This window comes from Leuresthes tenuis, unplaced genomic scaffold, assembly GCF_036924035.1.
Source record: "Leuresthes tenuis unplaced genomic scaffold, fLeuTen1.0.hap1 SCAF_12, whole genome shotgun sequence".
Taxonomy (NCBI): domain Eukaryota; kingdom Metazoa; phylum Chordata; class Actinopteri; order Atheriniformes; family Atherinopsidae; genus Leuresthes; species Leuresthes tenuis.
The window spans coordinates 21,421,768-21,444,378 of NW_027325366.1; the positions used below are offsets into that span (position 1 = coordinate 21,421,768).

A 22,611-nucleotide genomic window follows, 5' to 3' on the forward strand; every position below is an offset into this window, starting at 1 on the left:
AGGTGGCGCTTAGTTCGACAGGCGGAAGTTGTTCCACAGCATGACAAACGACATAAACATCAACTGACCCAAACACCACGCTGTCTCCAGAACCAAGTAAGGACGGTGTTTGTTTGTTTTTTCCAGCCCGGCAATGTTGCAGCTATCTTTTAAATGTCATCTTTCCGAGAGCACTACGCACCACAGCGGTTCTGGCTAACGTGAAAAGTTAACAGCTAGCTCAAGTTAACGGTGCTGAGTGAACCTTGATAAGTTAGTTCAGAACACGACTCTGTGTTGCTATCCAATCTGCATTACTTTAACCGAGGTGAGGGAAAAAAGTAAAATGACATCATTTAATCAGTGGAAATTAATGTTTTTCTATCAGGTTTAGTAGAGTTAGTCGGCTGTTAGCGCTACTGTCCTCCTCTACCGCTCCATGTTTGACAACCCTCTTCTTCTACGGAGAAACTAAGCGTGCAGTGCGTCCTTCAGCATGTTAGCGCCCCCCTTTGACTGGTAGTGCTCTGACCGTTTTTGTACACTAAAAGTCACCTCATATAACAGATTCTGCGAGGTAATCTTTGTTCTACATAATTCACATTTTATGCTTGACACTTTTCATAATTATTTTCTTTATTTCTTTGCATTACAGTTGTAGTTCTACTGTTGTAGAATGCATATTTCCAGACTAAATGTATAAAAAGTGGAGTTTCTCTGTAGCCAAAGTGGCTACAGCTTTCATCAGATTGTCCATGAGATTAAAGAGCAGCGACGTAAGGCCTTCGGCTCCACTGGGTTCACGGATCCTTACCAGTGTTGATGACATCTTTAAGCACAACATGTGGTTGGTGATTTAAAAAACAACAATTCTGTTGGTTTGTCTCTTTTAGGATGTATTGTTTCAAGGAAAATCAAATATAGAGAGTGCGACTGTTACTTTTTCCGTCGTTTGTAATGTTTATTAATGTACAACAACAGCTGCTTTTGTAATGCCTTCTCTTTTAGGGATCACGTGCAGTGGACAGAGGAGGACAAAGAAAACGCACGGCAGAAGGTTCAAGAAAATTCCAGTGTACAGCTACCTTTAACAGAACAAGGCATGTAGGCATTCTCACTAAATACTTATTTATTAAATTACATAAGACTGGAATTACAAGAAACAAAATGGTTTAAAAAAATATTCCTGCCACCAAATTTCCCTTTACTCAGGTAAATTTGACACAGATGCTTGCCAGTATTGGGACACTTTTTATCAGATGCACCAGGACAAGTTCTTCAAAGATCGGCGGTGGCTGTTTCTAGAGTTTCCAGAACTGCTTCCGTCACATGCAGAAGACCAGGCCACAGAAACACTCCATGCTCATCAGCAGGTAGCTATCCCACTTCGAAGTGGATCCAGAATGGACACCGAGACGGAACACCACGAACACAGCGATCCCATTCACTTCCACAGAAAAACAGATGCCGTTTATTTTCAGAAAGCAGCGCTGCAGCATAATGAAGCTGCCTTCCAGACCTCTACTTTTCCTGGACAAGATGCATCTTTCAGGATCTTGGAGGTTCGCCGAAATGTTCACAAACGGTTTCAACATTATTATCTTCTGAACTTAGTGACGTGTTGACTGTGAGACAGCTATGATGTTGTTTAACACTCTGACAGAGCTTTGTGTTTTTTACTCCTCACAGGTCGGATGTGGAGTTGGTAACAGTGTGTTTCCCATTGTCAATAACATCAAGTAAGTGAAGATTTTCTTTACAGATTTTCATGTCGTCGATTCATTTAAAAAGAGTAGCACACAGTAGTAGTTCCTCTGTTTGATTTTCTTGCTCAGCCTCACATCAGAATAGCACTGTTTTACTGGTGGATGTGACTGTTATGTGATGTTTTCAGGGTTAAGTTGGTTGTTCTGTTTCACAGGGGAACAAACTCATTTTTATACTGTTGTGACTTCTCCCCGCGAGCCATTCAGCTGGTTAAGGTTAGTATTGTTGGTATGATAAAGCAAAGTACATATCAGAGAAGTGACATTGACCACAGCTTCATAAAATCACTGGAAATCAGCTATTTCTGTCACTTTATTTGACCATCAGTAAAATTCGTAGAATGGTTTTACAGCCAAATCAGGTCATAATAAGAGAAACTGAGTTGTAAATCAGCTGAAATATTAATACTGAATCTATTAACATTTAATGTAGCAATGGTTCGGCAGATAACGCTCTTGCTAAAAGAGGTCATTATCAGCATGAATATGTTGTAGCTCAATACGTAAATCTGTCAGAACTTAAACAACCGCGTCTTATAATATGAGCATGAAGTACTCTCTAAATTAGACAAAATTGAAAAGGTATGGAAAATTAAAAAGTCTGCAGGTATTCTTACATTTCCTTTTACTTTTATATGTTTTTACGACAATACGAATCCATATATATTCCATCTGCATTTGTTTATCCGACCACCTTTTCATTTCAGGCCTGCAACACATTCCAAAAGTTTACTTTCTTTTTTTTTTTGTCATTCACAAAATAGTTGTGACAGTGAAGCTTGTCCTATTGATCCATTAAGGAGGAGGAAATGAATGAAATAGAATGAAAATAAATGCCTCTGTCCAAAAATGAAGTTTCAGCTAAAAAAAAAATCCCCTGTAAAATTTAGTTTGTGTAGCCTGAGATTTATTCATTATGAAACTTAATGCCCTGTAAATATATGATAGAAATAAGGCTTGTGACACATGCATTCGTGTCTATGCACATATATGCTTATTTCAGGTAATTATAAGTGATATTTTTGTAAATATACTGTACAGTTTACATTTTAACCTGAATTAAATCCCACTTGTAAGCAGACAATTATGTAAGAAGTGCAAAGATAACTGTTAAGACGTGGCCTGTAAGATATGATAAAGAAGTGATCACAAGGTGAAATGTCCAAATAAAATAAAATTGTTCATATAATTAGAATACAAGCAGTGATCAGACACTCAGATCAGCATGGAGGCAAAATTCAATTTGGCAGTTGACTTTGTCTGACAGTGACACTTATATTAATGTGGCCTAATTTATTTTCCCCATATAGGACCACCCTGATTATCACAACTCAATGTGTCACGCCTTTGTCCATGACATTTGTGAGGAGATGGCCTCCTTTCCCTTTCCTCAGCAGAGCCTGGACGTTATTCTGGCGGTCTTCGTGCTCTCATCCATCCATCCAGATCGGTAAGGGAAGGTTAGAGCACAAAGATGCGAGAGCTTGACATCATTTACCACTTGCCAGCCCCATCTTCTTCACAACCTCCAAAACCCTCTCAGCTCACTCTCATGTTACCCGGGCTCTGTCTAAATATATTCGCAGAACGCAAATATAAATTCAGTCGAGTGCATTGTATTAACGCGCTGACAATTGTCTAACAGCAGGTGAGGAAAGTAAACGTTCATATTTTAGTTTTGAGCTCAAGTAATCAAATGCACTTCCGGATTATTTACTCAGTACTTTATACTTGCTGCTCTGTGTCTTGGTGTCTAAGTGAGCACAGTCCTGCGCAGCCTATATTTTGTCCACGGATGCTTGGAACTTCGTAAACTGTAAAACTTGCCAAAAACCGTTGCTGTTTTATTGATTTGTATTTCACTGGCAGAGTGCAAGGAGTTGTGAACCGATTATCTGCCTGCCTGAAACATGGAGGGATATTCCTCTTCCGGGACTATGGGAAATACGACTTCTCACAACTCAGGTTTAAGAAGGGTGAGGCCCCCACTTATAGGGACTTTATCTAATTTGTTGTGTTTTAGCTATAAATCTAATCTATAAATTGAATTTACTTTTATTAAACAGGGCGGTGCTTGTCTGAGAATTTCTACACGCGTGGAGACGGAACCTGTGTATATTATTTCACTAAAGGTAAAGATCTACTCTTTGTTACAGTGCATGGAGTTAATCGGTGCTGATACCCATCGACACATTCGCTACTATTTAGGGTGAGGAGATTGATCCACTTGGGGTTCTGAGGAGCCCAGAAGAAACTCACTTTTTGCTATGCTGACTATCTTAAAATGATATGATGATTGCAGGGATTTACAGAGTTTGTATATTTAATTTGACCTCTTCAAGGCCAGTAAGTAAACACATAAATAAAATCAATGTTCCCGTCATTTCTCTTGCACGCAGAAATCAATCAATCAACTAATATACAGTTTATCAAGTATTATCCATAAACATTTCATGCTATTATAACAGTACAGAAAATCTCATAGGGTCAAGACATTTTGATTAAAAAAAAAAAAAAAAACTCACAATAAGATGGCATAACATTAAGATAATTACAGTTACAGTATTTGACCACAACCCTCGTTCCTGTCTTCATTGTGAATTTTTAATTTTTTTTCCCAGCTGAGATTCACGATTTATTTTCCAAAGCTGGACTGGAGGAAGTTCAGAATCTGGAGGACAGACGACTACAAGTGAACCGAGGGAAGAAAGTCACAATGCGCCGGGTTTGGATGCAGAGCAAATACAGAAAACCACATTCGTCCCCCTAACACCACGACATGGACAGCTTTGTACCTTTTTTTTAATACTTTTTGTTCTCATTCATTTATTTCTGATAAGTTATATTAATAGTGTGTACAAATATGAGCTGTAGCTAAATACAATGTTGTGCAATAAACCTATGAAACATAATGTCAAAGGAGCTGTGGTGCTTTATGCCTAGCTGTGTTCATTTCACGAATAATTATACTGACTGGACAGTGAAATTTCTTATGTGCATTAGAAATTTGGACTTGTGGTAATGATTTCAATTAAATGTAAATCCATTATTCCCATGCCACTTTCTGCTATATAAAGAACTGAAAAATTATCAAGATTTTAAGAAAAATACTAACTGTGAGTTGAAATCCTTATGACATTATGTAAAAACAGGGATTTGAGGAGAGCTCGTCAAACTTTACAGCTATGATTTCTCAATCACAGACATGGTAAAAGTTTTGTCATGCTATCTAATAAATAAAAAAAGAAAAATTCAGAAAACAGTGGCATTTTTAAAAAAACAAAAAAAAACATGGGCATGTTTAAGAGAACTTGGTGTTTCACAGCTGACTTTGTAAACTGAATTGAATGAATGACATTTAATAAAAATCTGAATATTCACAAAACAAAACCAAAAACAAACCAGGAGGCACATTTTATGGAGATAAAAAAACTATACAGAAAGCTCATCAACATTTGTGGATTATAGTGTTTTCTGTGCTATAGTGAAATGTTCTGTTATTGTGGTTGTGTCTTGAATACATTAAATTAAAATTAAATAATTTGATATTCTTCTGAGAAATTGTGCTTTTTTTTTCTCAAGAACCTGAAAATCTATTGTGTTGATCATTTTCTTTTTTGAAATCATACCTCGCAGTGGACGTTTTTTGAGACCATAAAAAAACATTATTATCCAAGCCTTTTAGCACTGAACAGAAATAATTGTGTTTTGTTTTTTTACACAAAGAGCATTATCTGATTTCATGAAGTGGAGTTCTTTGAAAATGTTCTTAATGATGTTTTCTTGTGGGTTTCTTTTCCGTCCGTTTTCAGAGTTGATATAAGTCATCTCTGCTGGGAATGAATGCATAGCTGTCAAGTCATTATTTCTCATGTTGTCATGGATGTTTAGGAAGAAAAAAAATGAATCGTCCTCGCGATAAGAATTTTGCACACGCTGCGTGACGTTTCACAGGCAACCACTTGAAGACGGAGAGGTGGCCCCGCAGCCCGGACGCTCTACTGAGGTGTGAAGAGGTTTGTGCCCTAAAAACATAATTATTGCCCAATTTCATTTGATGGCATTCGGCGTACCCATGTAAACCAAAATGTGGTATGCCAGTCGATTTATTTCCCAATATGGGTTTGTGAGTGGCTGTACGTGCTGCTGTGCCTACACACAAAAAGTAGCTTGATGAGTATCCAAAGTAGTGGAAGTTTGGAGGGGGCGCCATCTTTGGTCCCAGCTCTCCACGTCCCCAACACGGACTGTGCTTTCAGAAGAATACCACGGCAGTGGTGAAGGCCTAGGAAGGTATCGTAAAATGTCTTAAATACACACGTCTGTTCTACTTGACCGTCTGGGTCATTTTACGCAAAACGAAACGAAGTTGTTACAAATTACCGAGCAAATCTTGGTGGCGAAAGGTGCTTGCTAGCTAACCCTACAGTAACGCGTCAGCTCCAAAGTCCATTGAGCCTGTTTGGCTAGCTAGTAGCACCGAAGACAGGACCGTCTTTTAGGGCTCAGGCCAGTGCTGTAACCTCAAGAGAAATACGTGCACGATGGAGATGCATCTTTGCTAGGGCAGAAATGTTAGGTGTTGCACTCAGTGCATCCTTCATTAAACACGGAACCGATGAGGGAAAACATTCAGCGATGATAGTAAAATTGAGTCAGTATTTGCAAGTAGAAAAATCAGGCAGTTTCTGGAAGTAGTTATATCACTGAATTCGTGGCAATCAATGTAAAGGTGTGCATCGCTAGCAATCCTTTGTTGCTCTTGGTGTTTACATACCATCAATGTTCACAGTACAGTGCATGTGTAACTGGCGTTATTTATCATCTTAACGGGTCTTAAATCGGCTTGCAACGTGAATGATGTTTCTGTTTACTAAGTCTATCTGTTGCCTAAAAGATATCCCTTTCATTTAGATGCTAACATATTGGGCGGTTGGCATTCTTGTTTGACCTTTTATCCTTTTTAAGTAAGTAGATGCTCCACAAACCTGCAGGGACACCAAGGGGATACAAGCTGTTAGGGCAGTGCAGCATGCTAACCAACACGAAAGCCAGTGTAGTTGTCACTTAGTGTTAATAACGCTTCCTTGCTTTTCAGTAGTTTTCACTTGATTTTTTTGCAATGATGGTGGATTTAGCTCAGCTTTGGGCACTGATGGCGATTCTTCCTCTCCTCGTGATATGGGTTTTACACTGATTGACAGAAGTGATGGCTGCCTACATCACTATGTCACTTGTAACGATTGTGAACTGGAAGACTGTTTTCAGTCTCTTAATGAATTGAAACTGTTAACAATAGTTAACCCTGGTGAAAGTACAGTGCACTCAGCTTATGCAAGAGATTTTTTTTAACACACTTAAAGTGTCTACCATAAACAGGTGGTCACTATGCTGAGCAGCATGTAGTTAAAATGACATCCACAGCAAGAGCTGTAAGGGTTCAACCGCTTGCTCCTGCAGGGGCTTGGAAAATAGATAACAGTTATATGCCGAGGCCTTCATGTTTGAATTAGAAGGTAATCCTTGGGGAGCACAACTCAGCCGGTGTGTATTTACTGTTAAACTGGCATAAACATTTTGGTGAACAGCGATGTACATCATCAAGATCAAGCTCGCTCTGAAAGCAGCAAGAGGAAGAGTCGTGGGGATCACAGCTTCCCATAGAGGTTGGGTTGAATGCCCACAACAGCTGCTTGCTTGTGGATGTTGCGGTTCTTATTTTCAAGTTATCATTAACAAGACGGAACATATCAGTCATTAATTCCCAGCGTGAGCTATACTTGCCAGTCAAGCTTGTGGAGGTGAAAGGTGAAAACTGTGCCAGCCATCTGAACAGGCTGGAAATAAACTGTATTTGTTCCAGGCCTACATATAATGTTCTGTTGTACATTCTTACTGCAAAATGTACTGATGGCTAATGGAAGCTTTTGGTTGTGCTTTAAACTGATTGCATGTGCAGCAAAGCGGATGATATTTTTGTGGTTACAAGGTAGACAATGTTTGCAATAAAAGCGATTGGTGGGCAGAGACTCATTGTGGGGACATGCAACAAGCTGCTTTTGTTTTTTTTTTTTTTTTATTTTATTTTTAGAGGAAGAAGTGGGATGCGAGGCAGCAATTTTCATCTCTTGTAGCTTATAAAGGCTTTCCTTACACTGAAGTGATCTGACGTATTGTATCCAAAAAAATCTAAGAGATGGAAGGTGTTTATTAAGATGAATACCATATGGTCGTGTTCTGATAATCAAATGGATGCTATTGAAGTGTGTTGTTGCCTGAGTAAAGTCTGTTCTTCTTCTGGTATGTTGTTAATATCAAACAAGTGACAATTGATATCATCTAAACATATTACAATTTGCAATGTAGCTTAATTGACAATATATGCCGTGCCTTTGGATACATACTTCATCTTTTTTTGTGCTTATCTCAGAGTATTCAGTAATCAAGTCAATAGTCCACATATCCGTTATATTCAATGTGCTGCTTCCCATTTCTAAAGTTGTCTTGTGCTGCTTTCCAAAATGGGATGTCAGTGTGTGGCATGCAAATGCATTTTAAGGCATAACCTAATAGCAGATGGCACAGACAAACGGATACATTGCATCAGGTCTTAATGGGATAAATCCAGATCCGATCCATGTCTGAGATGACTGAAGGCTTCTTTTGGACACTTTATTGCATTTGTCATTTTGGGATATTGATGGAACATTCATTTGAATGCTTGCCTTTTAACAGCAAAGATATTCTGATAAGAGATTGTTTCCCTCAGTTTAAAGAGATTTTTGTCCTTGTTTGATCATCTCTGTGCAGGGTTCTCATTTCGTCGATGTGCCAGTTCAAATCACTGTAGGCTGAAATCACGTTTGTCTCGGGAACATTCGGGCAATAGATGGGTTTGAACGTACCCTTATCAGTGTGTATTACATCATCACTTTTTGCGCTTCATTATTTATTTTGACAAGCTACATGGGTATCTGTCACAGTTTGTAGGTGTACAGCCTTAATTTTACTAATCTTTGACACATGTTGTATTTCTAGCTGCCTTTATTTTGAACATGTTGTCTGTGTGGTTGCGGTTTTTTTTCTTCTTTTTTTAATGGATTTTGAAAATCCCTGCCCACTGTTAGCTTGGATGCGGTGCAAAGGCTCCGTAGCCCTTCAAAATGGTTGTCTCATTAAAGCGTGGCGTTAGTGTGGAGGCACCTGTGAGTCTGCTGCTGCTCTGAATCTCATGGAGCTCCTGTATCATCCCCACAGGAGTTAATTTAGCATTGCCTAGCAATCAAAATATTTCTTTTGGACGCTCGTGATGATAATGTTTGTGGCACAGAAATACGTGTTGCCTCTGAATAGGAATTTGTTAATTATTCAGGACGTCTCTATTATTGGCAGCTGTAGGTTTAAGATGATTCCTAGAGCATTTGTAGTTTTTACTGGAGGAAACGCAGTCAAAAAGTAATTATATCCTCTGCTAAATAAATGTAGAGTGAAACTCTGTAGAGTCTTGGAAATGGCACATAACAACGAGCACAAATTCACTCTCTTTGTATATTTTCATGATGTATATAGTACCTGTTGGGGTTTAAGTCACATGATTCTGCTCTTAATCTCACTGCTACTGTGTCATCTGCTCTTCACTGAGCATCCCAAAGGCTTCAATTAAGTGGATCCTTGAATAACTGAAACACACTGAATTGTTGCTAATCCACGCAGGCACCATGGAGGAGCTGCACAGCCTGGACCCCCGGAGACAGGAGCTGCTGGAGGCACGTTTTATGGGTGGGGTCAGTGGCAGCACGGGGGGCAGTACTTGCAGCACAAGTGGGGGTACCAAAGTGCGTCATTGTTTGAGTATAGTAATCAGTCCAATTCTAATATTGAGTGTGTTTTGGGTTCTTTCGTGCAAAGTTATTTCTATCCTAATGTTGTTTTGTTTTTCCCTCCAGGGATTGACCAATAATGAATGTTCAAATCATAGTTTTGGAAGTCTGGGATCCTTGAGTGACAAGGAGTCGGAGGTAAATGTCTTTGTTTGGCTTTGAAACCTACTTTGATTACACTGGCATGAATCAGATTAACATGCCATGTTTTCTACTACTTAATGCGTTACTCAATGTCTTACTGTTATGAGACAGGTCCAGTTAATGAGTGGTAGTTGTCTGCAAGACTGAGGGTTTTTTTTGTTTTTTTTTCTTCTTCTTCATATGAGAAGCTGACAAACACACAAGGAAACTGTGTGTTTGTGCACGTTCTTCAGAATCTTGCTCCACTTCTGATCTCATTCACGTCTGTGTCGCAGGACATGAGAACGTATCTGTGCTGTGTAGAAATGGGTGTAGCGTAAGTACAGGTGGGCCATCCGTGCGGTAATGGTGCTCTGCGATGACACATTGACACGATCAATCGGAGTGAATCAGCTGCCTGAAGTTGGTTCTCATTTTTGTGTGTCTCAGCACAACTCTTCCCCCTCTAATTGCTCCCTTCTCAGCTTGAAGTAGGTTTGGAAGGGCTCATCGTACAGGTGCAGGTCCGTAATGAACCTGCCCTGAGGATATTTTGAACCTACACACTCTTTGCTGCTCCATTTCCCCTCCTCTTCATCAGTAATAATAATCCTAGCCCCCTTTCCTCTGACAGCATGGTGAATACATCCTGTGTCCAACTCTACAACTGGGAAAAACTTGCTACTTCTTGGATCTTTTCAGCTGCATAACAGTTTTGCAGCAAACTTCAAACTTGAATGAGCTTTGCACATGTGCACCCATCTCCACGAACAGCTCAGTGCACACTGCATCCTATGTGAAAGCAGCTTTAAACATATGCAGGGGAAATCTTTTTGATGGAGAGTGACTTGATGAGCTTTTAAACACAATCTTAAATTTTGATTTATGTACATATATTTGCTTTTTAAAAAAAAAAAAAAAAAATTTTAATTAAACTATTTGCAATCGAGTGCTGATGTAATTACCAGTATCTTGTAAACAGAATCTAGTAGTTTTACAGCTAAATGTTTCTTTTTGTGCTTTTGGTCTAAAAAGCCTTTTTTCCCTTACTTAATAGGGGTCAGATGTGAAAAGAGGAAGTTCTCCTGCTTATTCGGTGGGTATATGATCGACTGGGCTGTTTGAATTTTTGTCCCTGGTTAACATGGCTTCACTTTACACTCTGCTGTGATCCTGCAGATTTGGAGAATGATTTTTTTTTTTAATAAGATTAAAAAAAAGAAGGGATAGGTATTTGCTTGTAACTAGCCTGGTATTTAACTGCAATTAGAGCAGTTCATATAAATCAAAGTAAAACCCTACATCAACTTTGCTCTTATTACACAGTTATCCTGTGGGAACAGAATAGTTTCCACTGTATAGATGAGATGGCAACGACGGAGCTCTTGGCAAATGGTCAGAATGGCTTTGTTGTGTAGTAATTATATTGCGATGTGCTATTAAATGAAATTTCTCTCTCAGACTCCGGAGAAGAAACAGTCTGAAACGACCAGAGGCAGAAAAAGGAAACCGGAGATCCAGTCGGAGAGCAGTCAAGGTATTAATCTGGTTATATTTTTGGCTCTACTTTTTGATTACGTTTATGAATCTTAAAACTTCTCCCTCTTCTCTTGACAGGCAAGTCAGCTGTGCGAGGACCCAAAATAAGTGATTATTTCGATGTGAGTTTATGTTTGTTGTCATTTGTGAAAGTAAATAACGATTGTCGTGTTCGGGGGTTTGCTGAACATTTGAGGCATAAGAGTTCCTTGTATATGAGTGAAAGAGAAAAGGAGCCACTGGCTGGTCAGATGTTACCAGATGCTTGACAGCGATGCCGCTTGTCCCGTCTTCATCTTGCAGTTCCAGGGAGGAAATGGGTCCAGTCCTGTGAGAGGTCTCCCTCCAGTGCTTCGCTCACCCCAGAACTCACATTCCCATTCGGCTCAGGGCACCGCTGTAAGTCTTGTTTGAAGTTGCGATCCGGGTCTCCTCTCGTTGCTCCGTTCGCTGGTACCCGGTCTCAAAATAAATCACTTCTGTTGCAGGTTAGGCAAAATAGCTCGTCTCCTACTAGTCTGTCTTTTGGGGACCACATGGCGCATCCAAAGCAAATGGCGGTCAAATTTGTTCAGGTGAGGTCGGACATCAGTGGCTTTTTGTAATCACCTAAATTGAGGTTGAGAATAAGCATGTTTTTACTTTTTTTTCCCCCCCTCCACTCTAGACTGACCTTACAGTGTTAAAATTGGCTGCCCTTGAAAGCACTAAGAATCTAGACCTTGAGAAGAAAGAGGGCAGAATAGATGACTTGCTAAGGGTAAGAATAAAATGGTACTCTACTCTGTTTGCTACCTTGCAGCAGTGCTGGGCTGTAATGTTACTTGAGTAAAACTGTCCTGAGTATTTGGTCATTTAAAGGGGGTCTTATTTTTTTGTATTCTGTGAAAGTAATAAACAGATGTTAAACATGTGGTTAAAGTAATCTATGTACTGTTTGGTGTAATGTTTATTCTCCTGCTTCACAGGCAAACTGTGATCTCAGGAGGCAGATAGATGAGCAACAAAAATTACTTGAAAAGTACAAAGAACGCTTGAATAAATGCATCACAATGAGCAAGAAGTTGCTTATAGAAAAGGTAAATTTATTTTGTTTGTTTTCATTAATCATTGACAACTGAGTCCATGTGAATCCTGACACAAACGTGCATTCGATGTCATTCTTCAGAGCACCCAGGAGAAGCAAGCCTGTCGGGAGAAGAGCATGCAGGATAGACTACGTTTAGGCCATTTCACTACAGTGCGACATGGAGCCTCATTCACAGAGCAGTGGACGGATGGCTATGCCTTTCAGAACCTTGTAAAGTGAGAATCTTTAGATTGTGTCGCGTGTTTTCAATGAATTATTTTACAGCTTCAGTAATGATTGATGCTGCCGATTACTGTTTTGAGGAATGAGCTTGAAAACGCAAATGCTCTAATCCCGTTTCCGTCGGCAGACAGCAAGAGTGGATAAACCAACAGAGAGAAGACATCGAGAGGCAGAGGAAACTTCTTGCTAAGAGAAAACCTCCGTCCTCCAGTAACTCCCAAGCGCCAACCACAAACTCGGAGCCAAAGCAACGCAAAACCAAGGCAGTGAATGGAGCAGAAAGCGATCCCTTTCTAAAACCCAGCCTACCTCAGCTGTAAGTCCAGCCTGTGATGTATGGTACATGTACCAGTACCTCCCTGTGCCAAGACATGCATTTCAGGATTCCTTTGGGCTTTATTCTCTGATATCTTCACCAGTTGAAAAGCGAGTTTTAACAGTTTTCACAGCATGCAGAGTGACCAATGACCACAACAATCTACATAGATTCGATTAACTTAAGCTAATGTTCTGTCATCATTTTTCATCCTCTTTCTCTTATCTCTTGGTAAGGCTGACATTAGCAGAGTACCATGAACAGGAAGAGATCTTTAAACTGCGACTTGGACATCTGAAGAAGGTTTGTTTACCTTCTTTAATATTGTACAAATGGCTACATTTTGATAAGACAATAAGTCATTATGTACAGCGTACAAAACCTTACGTACCTTACAGACTAATTCATACATTTATAATTTGATCCAAAACTAGTTTATATTTTGTTGGTAATAAGCATCGCAGGATACCCCTCACAGACCATGCGTTTAATTTAGTACGAGTCCTCTGTGTACAACAAGATTTCTTCTCCATGCAGTCATTACTCTGAGATTCATGTTTGCACTTGTGTGTTTATCTGCTTGAATCATTTATAGGAAGAAGCTGAGATCCAGGCGGAGCTTGAGCGCCTGGAGAGAGTGCGCAACCTTCACATTCGGGAGCTGAAGAGAATAAATAATGAAGACAGCTCCCAGTGAGTCCAGATCAATTTCTTTGACAGATACTGCACTGACATTGGAACATGATGTATATACAAGTCCAGTATCCTCATCCCCCGAACCAACAAGTACCACTAACCCGTTACTGCAACACCGGTGGTGACAAATTGATCAAGATTGCTCATTTTTTTTATTCTCCATCTCTAAAGATTTAAAGATCACCCAACGCTGAATGAACGATATCTGCTCCTGCACCTTCTTGGGAGAGGGGGCTTTAGTGAAGTTTATAAGGTAAATGATTGTGTGTAAGTTGTTACGGTGGGAGGTGGCGCTGTGCTTTGTAAGCCGACCTTTCCTTCATGTGTTCTCCAGGCTTTTGACTTGATTGAACAACGATATGCTGCAGTGAAAATCCACCAACTTAACAAGAACTGGAGAGAAGAGAAAAAAGAGAACTATCATAAGTATGAGACATCATTTAACATGAATTATAAGAAGGATTGTGACATTCTGAGAAAAACTGACTGTGTCAGGACCCACCCGCTAATAAAGTGTAAATATCATTGTCCACAGGCATGCATGTCGAGAGTACAGAATACATAAGGAGTTGGACCATCCCAGGATTGTAAAACTTTACGACTACTTCTCATTGGACACAGACACGTCAGTCACTTGTTGTCTCGTTCTTCTGATTATCCTTTGTTAGATGTAGGTCACGATTCTTAAAAGCACTTCTCCGTTTGATAGGTTTTGCACCGTTATGGAGTACTGTGATGGCAATGACTTGGATTTCTACTTGAAGCAGCATAAGCTCATGTCTGAGAAAGAGGCGCGGTCCATCGTCATGCAGATTGTGAATGCACTAAAATATCTCAATGACATCAAACCCCCCATCATCCATTATGACCTTAAACCAGGTAAACATATTGCTCTGGACAACCAATGACTGGGCACACAGTCACGGTTTAGTGCTAACTTAATATCCTTTGATTTCAAGGCAATATCTTGTTGGTGGACGGCACGGCCTGTGGGGAAATCAAAATCACAGACTTTGGTCTTTCAAAAATCATGGACGACGACAACTATGGTGTGGATGGGATGGACCTGACATCACAGGGTGCAGGAACCTATTGGTGAGGATAAACACTCGTATGCAGTGCATACATCACATACAGAGGTGTTCAGATGATTATTTGAATAAAAAAATAAAAAAAAGTAGCAGTGGAACACTTACCACGGTCGCTTTTATTTTTCAAACTATATAAAAGAAATCAGTGCCTGAATAAGTTCAAATAACCAAAGTACGTCTCAAGATTAGTTCTTCAGCCCTTGTCTGAATGTGTGTAACAGCCACTGAACAGGTTCTTTTAAAAATCTTTATTCTCCTGTTGTCAGGTACTTGCCTCCTGAATGTTTTGTGGTTGGTAAAGAACCTCCAAAGATTTCCAATAAGGTCGATGTTTGGTCAGTGGGTGTCATCTTTTTCCAGTGTCTGTACGGAAGGAAGGTAAGGTGGGGTGGGTACCTTAAAAGTTTTGTCTATTTTTGTAATTTATGCCTGGAGATGAAGCACTGTCCCCGTTTTTCAGCCTTTTGGCCACAACCAGTCACAGCAGGACATTCTGCAGGAGAATACAATACTCAAAGCTACTGAGGTCCAGTTCCCTGTAAAACCCGTTGCCAGTAGTGAAGCAAAGGTAAGATGACTCAAATGGAACTAGTTGCTTTCATGTCAAAGTCTATCTGAAATTGTTTGACGGGTTCATTTTGAATGCCGTTTCTCCTCCCTCAGGCCTTCATAAGGCGCTGTCTGGCATACAGAAAGGAGGACCGGATCGGCGTTCACCAGCTGGGAAGTGACCCCTACCTGCTTCCTCACATGCGAAGATCAAGCTCCTCTGGAAACCTGCAGATGAGCGCCGCTGGCTCTGGACCAGCCTCCTCCAGTATCATCTCATATTGACAGTTTTGAAGCGTGACAGAAGGGCAAACTGATAATTGAGGTGCCGGTGGAGCTCCTCCGGAGGCTTTGACTTGTGAGAGAAGAAACGGCCAGAAACAGAAGAAGCACAGGCAGAAGGGAGGGTGGGGGGGTGTCTATTGGCCTCCACAGACCTGCATCGGGCTTCTACATGTTAACCAGGGCTTGATTTAAGGACAAACAGTGAAGGGATGATTCAAAGGACATGGATAAATGGATCGTTTTGAGGGTCCGACAAAAGCACTGAAACTGACTTTGTACCTTGAAGAAAATGTGACTGGACACTGTTCAGATTTTGCAGATGGATGGAGCCTTAAGGGGCTGAAGGGGAGATGTTGCAGCCTGCCATTTAGTTTAAATAACATGGTCCTGCCAGGATGCAAATTATTCAGCTGCTAGAAGTTAATTTACTGTGAGGAGAAGACTGTCATGTTAAGTAGAACTACAGAGAATTCACTATTGATTTTGGATAAATGTTCTGTTTTTCACAAATGTTAGGCTTTAATTTGAGTTACTTAGCCATGAGAATGTAATGTGTAGCATAAAAGTGGCATCTAGTGTATTGTAGGTTGGAGCAGCATACTTACATGTTTAATGCACAAAGTAACCAAATGTAGAACTATGATAAATGTTTAAAACCCTATGCAGGAATATTAATTAACAGAAATTGGAAACTGTACATGCTGTATAGGTGAATTTTCAAATTTTGAGCTTCAGCAGTAATATGTACAAAGAGTTAAACAACAAAAAAAAAACAATTTCCCAACGTAAAATAAGTTTCCCGGAGTGTTTTCATTCTGCTGCTGTGTTGCTCTTACACTGGTGTTGTAGATCATGACCTGATAATATACACATAAAACTTTAGCTTGACCAGCATTTTGCTTTCATGTTTTAAGACTGCACTGCCTCCCTCTGGCTCTGTTTGGTACTGCATCGTACTGAGGACACACAAGATGAAGCGTGAGGAAACAGCAGGGCGACGTGGAAAATAAAAAAATAAATAGTGTAACCAGGAAGCAATATTGCACTTTATATTTACTCATTTTGTACAAAACTATGGTTAAATGACAGGAGAAGGTTACAACTTCACCTTCTTAACACCTCTTGAGTACATTTACCCTGAAGGTAAAATTATAATGGCATGCACACTTAACTGGTAACCAGTCTTCCACATCTTTTCTCTGGTTTTTAAAGGAAGTTAAAATGCAGATCGCTGTGCTTGAGTTGTAGTTTAATGTTGTCTCTGAAGGTTAAAACGAAACTGGATTTTGCCACATTTGCACAGACCAGCAGTGTGGATTTGGAGTCCTCCTTGAGTTCATACACTCACTTAACAGCTGTGAAAGAGAAAATTTGTCAGCCGAGTATGGACTTTAGAGCAAGGTGGCATCCTTAAGTGGTGCTAAGAGGTGTCCACAGACATTGGGATATTTATGGAGCCACATGTCGACACTGATGCCGGGCTGAGGGTTTTGGTCAGTGAACTGTTCGTTTGGATGGTGGAGGAGGAAAGCGTGGCATTGTGTGGAATCGCTGGCTCTGCATACGCAGTGACTGCTGGACAAACGAAGTCCGCTGGAGGCCCGGTAACGCTGGGGACCGGACCCGGCAGGTTGAGAGGAGGAAGCGGTGAAAGACCTGCAAAAAACAATGCTTTACCCAAAACTGCAATATGAAGCTTCAAGTATATATTACCAGTGAAAGCTCTCCCTGAGCTATTGACTTCATTCAACAACTTTGCAGAGTTGAGGAAAGACTGTAGGAGACCAGCTGTTCTGTGGGGCTGCAGCACAGAAACACGATGCATGCTCAATAGTCTCCAGAAAGTACTTTAGATACTTAGCGATCGTTGCACACTCAGGCTTATCAATGTTAGTATTATGAAATACGACTTTACTATCAAGTACTGTAATTAAGAAAGGCACACAAGTGAAGTATTGTTGCAGGCTGCTCACACACATTCTCAGTCAGTCCTCACAGGGATGACTTTGATTAGTTAATTCGACTGGGAGAATATAATCGAGTGCGTACAAAAAATTGTGGGAGGTAATTATCTCCTTTGTTTAATAAAGAATTGTCCAGTATTTCCTCCGCACAAAGAAATATTGAGATATTTAGAACAGCTGCTACTCAGGATACTTCCGGCTCATTTATTTCAGTGAGAAACTTTCCAAAGCAAAAAAAAAAAAAAGGACCATTCGACCAGAATTTGGGAATTTTAGACCTAAATGACTAAAAGATTCCTTTGTGCTTGGTGACTTTAAATTGTCTGACACACAAGTTGATGTGAAATACAAGCGAGATCGAGTCTACATATTCCACAACCGATGATGTGGAATTGTGTTGTCCTAAAAGGTTGGAAAATTAATTCAAAATCTAGACTCTCAGAGGACAAAGCCCACGTCTACAAACCAAGCAATCAGGAAGATGAATGAAATTCCACCGAAACAAAGGAGGAAAACACAAGTACAGACGCTGCCTGACTGCCTCTGCTCTCACACTTTTCTGTTTACACGTCAACTTCAGACTGTCTTTTTGCACCATGAGATGCCTTTGAATTCTGCCTCCCTCTTCACCAGAAGTGCATGATGAAGGGATTTCTTCAAGGCCACTAAAGAGTTGGGAATGATCACATTCATCACCTCATAATTCTCAACTTGTGCAACTCATAAAAGACTAGAAAAAGGTTTCAACAGCGGTAAATGTTACTCCAACAGCAACTGAGTGCAATTTGCTGAAATATCTTGGACTAATTGGACAAAAATGGAGGTCTGTGGCACAGAAGGGTAATATAGATGGCTTTAACCACACTCTTTTTTTATTTTTATAGTACAGCTTATTGTTTTAAATTCAGTTTTACAATCTTAAGCTAAGCGGCCTCCAGAGAAGAACACCATACCTGCACGTTGCGTCTCAACTCCAGGTGACAGAACGTAACTCACATCTGGCAAGTTGACATTTCGGTTCGGGAAATTTGGAAAGGCTGGAAGAGCTCCAGGAAGTTGCATGAAGCCTGAGCGAGAAAAAAAGAAAGAGATTTCAAATGTAAGATTATTTTTACTTCTTTAAAATGCAAATGTTTGGCTGTAAATTCAGAACCTGGTAGTGTTGGAGCGGGGTTGACAGCCAGCGGAGCGCTCTGTGGTTGGGTTACTTGGTTGGGCGCTGACATAATGGGAGCTCCTGAAATAACAATTTATGTGGTTTGTACTGGCCAGTCCACTGAAATTTTACTTTCCTTTCCAGCTCAAAGTATTAAAGGTGTTAAAAAAGTACCTTTTGGTAAACTGGTCAGGACATCAGTCAGGTTGGAGCCGACCGATGAGCTGGTGAGAGACCGCTCTGGTCCATCTGTCACAACAACTGGAACGGTTGGAATGACAGCAGACAGAGGGACCTGGTGACCAAAATGACTTTTATCTCAAATGTTAACAACATCCGGTAGCAAGAAGAGTCTCACAACAATTTACTTCTGGAAGCGGTTACTTCACTTGAGTGCTGAGTTACCTCTGTGAAGCCATCTTTATGTGTAGAAGCTGCTTCATCTCGAGTCTGTGCAGGGAAGCTGATCTTCTTGCCCATTGTAAATGGCAGCGTTGGTATCCTGTGCAGGTAGCCAAAGCCAATCCCGCATCCGAAACTGCTGACACAGCAATACAGTAACACCACTGCGATATCTTTTTCAAATTTAAAACCCTGCTTAGTGGACATTATTTTCCTAAATACCCCAATATCACCCTTAAACAACAACTAATCTAATAAAAAAAAAAAAAAAACACGATGATAAACATATCAAATCATCACCTAAAACAAGTGAATTAACATAAAAACCGACCAAATCCTGCTGTAATAACACAAGAGGACTTCATCGTTTAAATCATGGGATTCATTGGACTGGCGAGGCTTCCAGCAGTCACGGCTTTCAGATGTCTTGCCGGCGACGTGGTCTTTGTTCTGTTCTGCACACGGCTTCAAACGTAAGCGTACGTCTAAAAGACTGTGTGTATTTATCAGAGCGTGGCTGATAACCGCTTCTGGGACGAGCCACGGCGCGTCTTATTGAACTCAGAAGCTTTATCTTGAGCTCCAGCTGCTGTGTCGCAGCGGAACTGGTGGAGTTTTGAGGCTAAGAGACGGATTTGCACCAGGAACACCGGTGTTCTATATCGTATTGTACGCCTCAATATCAACGTAACATAAAGCTGTTCTGTCATACCTGCCTTCTCCGCCCCAGTCAGGGTTTGGAGTGATGACCACCTCGCGGCAGTTGTCTGTGTCTGTGTTGTAGACGTACAGCTTCAGCTCCCTCCCCTCGTGAGTCTCAATGAGGGAAAACAAATCATCGCTCTGTCCAAAGAGCAAGCACCGTGTTAGCCTGCTGGTAATCTCATCGAATCACTACTATCCATTGGCTATCAAGTGGGTACCTCATTCATGGCGGTGTCCGCTCCTATAATGTAGTCTACGAAAGCCCTCAAACCAGCCACGGCTGCGGGAGAGTTTGGTTCAACTTCCTGGACTCAAAATAACACGTAAAATGTATTAGGTAATTGGACGGTGTCAAAGATAGAGCTTTGGTCTGACCCCCGCACTCACCAGGACATGCCAAACATTTTCATTGGCTCCTTCAAAGCTGCAGAAGCGAATGCTGACACCCAGGAGGCCCTGGCCACCCCACATGTCGCTGGGCGTCACGGTCGTCTCCCTCACGGCCAGCGTTTTGCTACTGTACAGCAACATCTTGACGGGCCTCTGCACATTCTCCTTCAGCAACTCTTTCAGAGTGTCATTGTCCCTGTTCTAGTAGAAATCAACACATTCAAATCCATCAGTGGTCATCCATGTTGGCTGCGTCTAACCTTTAGGTAGGAGGAAACTTACCAGTCTAGTGTCGCAAACTGAAATGATAAAATCAAAGAATGGCTCCAGGCCCGCAAGATAGCCCGGGGAATTTTCCTGCACCTGTAAAAGTTGGAGCAACGGAAGGCGGTCAGTGACTCAGTAAAGTTCAATGTTACCAGAATAGCTCAGCAAAAAGGCGAGGAAGGAATTCTGCTGACCAGGCAATACATTAAACACTGCGAGTTATGTAGCGTTTGTGTACAGGCATCACTCTTTAGTTATACCTAGTATAACTCTAATATAATGACCTGAAAAGGGAAAACAAGACACCGTGCTTAACAGATAACTAAAAAGCCAAAGGATAAAACAGGTTTAGGGGAAACTGGTCTGAAGAACGAACAAGACTAAATGTTACTAAAATGACAACACACCTCAAGTAACCAGTTATGTTGCTTTGTGGAGCACCCATTCCTCGCTCTTCGGTATTTATAGGGCTACAGTCATTGTAAACGTGGCCCAAATTTACTGTGGAGACATCGGGCCTATGCTCCATACATCGAATTAACGGAAGTAAGCTAGATAAACAGCCTCAACCGTTTCTCTCCTAATACTGTTCACAGAACGCCTGCTTAAGGAATCATTTCATCCAACATTAACGTCCATTCACATCACAACGGAACTAATCAAGTTGCTCATCTCATCAGATTGTATGTTCAAATGAAAAAGCTGACAAAAGTCGATGATCTCCCATTGTCCATAAAACATGCTTAAAATTAATTCTAAAAGTAAAAAAGGTATAGAAATCCAGTTTAAAGTTTCCCAAAGGATTCCAAGTTTGACCTTTTCAGATAGTTCTTGAAAAAGGTTAACGTATTCCTAGACTGCACAGATGTATATATATATATATATATATATATATATATATATATATATATGTATAATTTAACTAAGTATTGATTAAGATATGTCTAAAAGAAGAGTAGAAGATGCAAGTCGATAGAATATCTTGTAAGTTATGAATGAAAATCTGAAGATGCACCAAGAAAAGTTTTTGAAAATCAATCCATTGAAACAATATGAATTCTACATGAAAACACAATAGTGACAAGATTGTTTTTATATGGATATGAAATAATATGAGTATTTTTGATCTATTCTACAAGTAAAAACAAATTCATACATTCATCTGAGGGTGGGGCCCTGTAACATCATTGTTTGGCACACCCGTGTCCATTAGTCACACAGTAACCACACCGGTTATTCTGGCATCATGTGGGTTATAGTTATTTTGTGGGAGATCTGCGGATGATGTTAACAACTGCCCGCATGGACAACAATCGCGTCAACTCTGTAGCTCCAATTCACACCGTTTTAAAGTACAACACAGACGAGTTCTACGAGGATCACACAACTGAAGGGAAGCGGTAATCACACAACTGAAGGGAAGCGGTAATCACACCGCTGCACCGTGCGGGAGAGCAGCTTCCAGTGGCCACAAACGCTGATATCAGCTAGCTGTGGAAACGTGTCGGACATATCTGCGGATAGAAATTCTCCTCAGGCTCCTTATACAGCATTTTACGCTTGCACGGCCATTCCAATATATAGCTGGCTGCAGTACGCGTTTCCTCGAAAGACTGTCAAGGTTGCAGAGCCAGCCCGAAGCATGTAACCAAATGCGTAGAAGCTCGCGCGACAAGACACCTGCACTCACCCTGAGGACGTGGTACCCTTCATTTCCTCCACCTGGTATCTCGACGCTCTGCGAGCCTCCCATCTTTCCCTGAGTTCCTGAGTCAGGGGATGGGATCCGTGTCAGTTAGCAGACTGCTCTGCGACAACTCATGTCGGTATTCCTGTGGTTCCTGGTTTTCCGCGGCACTTCCTGTGGTGCAACCCTCCCTCCACCCTCATAGCTGTGTGATGACTGCATCAGAGCCTTTGTTCAAATCATATCTATATAAATTCTAGATTTTGTAAATGGGTTCAGAGTTTACTAGACCAGTTGTGCAGTTACTAGAGAGGCAGCTCATCTTTGGTGGAGCAACTATGTTCCTCACACTTCTATGAAGGGCCTATGTCCCCCTGTTCAATATTCAGTTAGTACACCATTAACCCCTCCTTGTATGTTCAGGTTAAATTTTATTCTGGAACAATGTTTTAAATCAGCTGTGTTAACACAATCCAAACATCAAGCATTCGGAGCATACTGAAA

General features: G+C 40.8%; 3 protein-coding genes across 9 annotated transcripts; 2 read left to right on the forward strand and 1 right to left on the reverse strand.

Moving 5' to 3' along the window:
• The first annotated feature begins 33 nt into the window (after nt 1-33).
• On the forward strand, nt 34-5,291 carry mettl8 (methyltransferase 8, methylcytidine). 3 transcript variants are annotated; one of them, XM_072397063.1, is made up of 11 exons: nt 34-96; nt 670-826; nt 988-1,079; nt 1,192-1,352; nt 1,461-1,541; nt 1,669-1,718; nt 1,901-1,961; nt 3,056-3,195; nt 3,615-3,721; nt 3,812-3,877; nt 4,367-5,291. In XM_072397063.1, the coding sequence occupies exons 2-11, from the start codon at nt 675-677 to the stop codon at nt 4,513-4,515; spliced, it is 1,059 nt and encodes a 352-aa protein (XP_072253164.1). In that variant the 5' UTR covers nt 34-96; nt 670-674; the 3' UTR covers nt 4,516-5,291. The 3 variants fall into 3 exon arrangements, with proteins under 3 accessions (XP_072253164.1, XP_072253162.1, XP_072253163.1); XM_072397061.1 differs by having other exon boundaries at nt 1,192-1,541; XM_072397062.1 differs by lacking the exon at nt 34-96 and adding an exon at nt 438-556 and having other exon boundaries at nt 1,192-1,541.
• A 377-nt stretch (nt 5,292-5,668) lies between these two features.
• On the forward strand, nt 5,669-16,506 carry tlk1a (tousled-like kinase 1a). 5 transcript variants are annotated; one of them, XM_072397064.1, is made up of 22 exons: nt 5,669-5,761; nt 9,459-9,580; nt 9,692-9,763; nt 10,806-10,844; nt 11,210-11,285; nt 11,366-11,409; nt 11,591-11,686; nt 11,776-11,862; nt 11,955-12,047; nt 12,256-12,366; nt 12,456-12,592; nt 12,727-12,915; nt 13,152-13,218; nt 13,511-13,608; nt 13,783-13,864; nt 13,946-14,037; nt 14,147-14,236; nt 14,321-14,490; nt 14,571-14,706; nt 14,969-15,080; nt 15,163-15,270; nt 15,366-16,506. In XM_072397064.1, exons 2-22 carry the CDS (start codon nt 9,464-9,466, stop codon nt 15,534-15,536), a joined length of 2,187 nt encoding a protein of 728 aa, XP_072253165.1. In that variant the 5' UTR covers nt 5,669-5,761; nt 9,459-9,463; the 3' UTR covers nt 15,537-16,506. The 5 variants fall into 5 exon arrangements, with proteins under 5 accessions (XP_072253165.1, XP_072253169.1, XP_072253168.1 ...); XM_072397066.1 differs by having other exon boundaries at nt 5,736-5,751; XM_072397065.1 differs by lacking the exon at nt 5,669-5,761 and adding an exon at nt 5,783-6,038.
• A 62-nt stretch (nt 16,507-16,568) lies between these two features.
• Nucleotides 16,569-22,292, reverse strand: LOC140319437 (Golgi reassembly-stacking protein 2-like). The gene is made up of 10 exons (XM_072397069.1): nt 22,111-22,292; nt 20,436-20,516; nt 20,151-20,354; nt 19,982-20,068; nt 19,771-19,901; nt 19,062-19,194; nt 18,831-18,951; nt 18,654-18,737; nt 18,454-18,567; nt 16,569-17,192 (listed from the first exon to the last, which is right to left on the reverse strand). Exons 1-10 carry the CDS (start codon nt 22,171-22,173, stop codon nt 16,957-16,959), a joined length of 1,254 nt encoding a protein of 417 aa, XP_072253170.1. The 5' UTR covers nt 22,174-22,292; the 3' UTR covers nt 16,569-16,956.
• Nucleotides 22,293-22,611: the final 319 nt, after the last annotated feature.

What these genes read in the sequence shown, in the direction of transcription:
- mettl8 (XM_072397061.1), top strand. Translation starts at nt 675, where the DNA reads ATGTATAAAAAGTGGAGTTTCTCTGTAGCCAAAGTGGCTACAGCTTTC. An exon ending in GCTACCTTTAACAGAACAAG is followed by an intron (nt 1,080 to 1,191) that starts GCATGTAGGCAT and finishes CCCTTTACTCAG; the next exon opens with GTAAATTTGACACAGATGCT. An exon ending in CCCATTGTCAATAACATCAA is followed by an intron (nt 1,719 to 1,900) that starts GTAAGTGAAGAT and finishes TCTGTTTCACAG; the next exon opens with GGGAACAAACTCATTTTTAT.
- LOC140319437 (XM_072397069.1), bottom strand. Translation starts at nt 22,173, where the DNA reads ATGGGAGGCTCGCAGAGCGTCGAGATACCAGGTGGAGGAAATGAAGGG. An exon ending in AAGGGTACCACGTCCTCAGG is followed by an intron (nt 20,517 to 22,110) that starts GTGAGTGCAGGT and finishes CAACTTTTACAG; the next exon opens with GTGCAGGAAAATTCCCCGGG. An exon ending in CCTGACCAGTTTACCAAAAG is followed by an intron (nt 18,738 to 18,830) that starts GTACTTTTTTAA and finishes TTGTTATTTCAG; the next exon opens with GAGCTCCCATTATGTCAGCG.
- tlk1a (XM_072397064.1), top strand. Translation starts at nt 9,464, where the DNA reads ATGGAGGAGCTGCACAGCCTGGACCCCCGGAGACAGGAGCTGCTGGAG. An exon ending in AATAATGAAGACAGCTCCCA is followed by an intron (nt 13,609 to 13,782) that starts GTGAGTCCAGAT and finishes CCATCTCTAAAG; the next exon opens with ATTTAAAGATCACCCAACGC. An exon ending in AAAAAAGAGAACTATCATAA is followed by an intron (nt 14,038 to 14,146) that starts GTATGAGACATC and finishes CATTGTCCACAG; the next exon opens with GCATGCATGTCGAGAGTACA.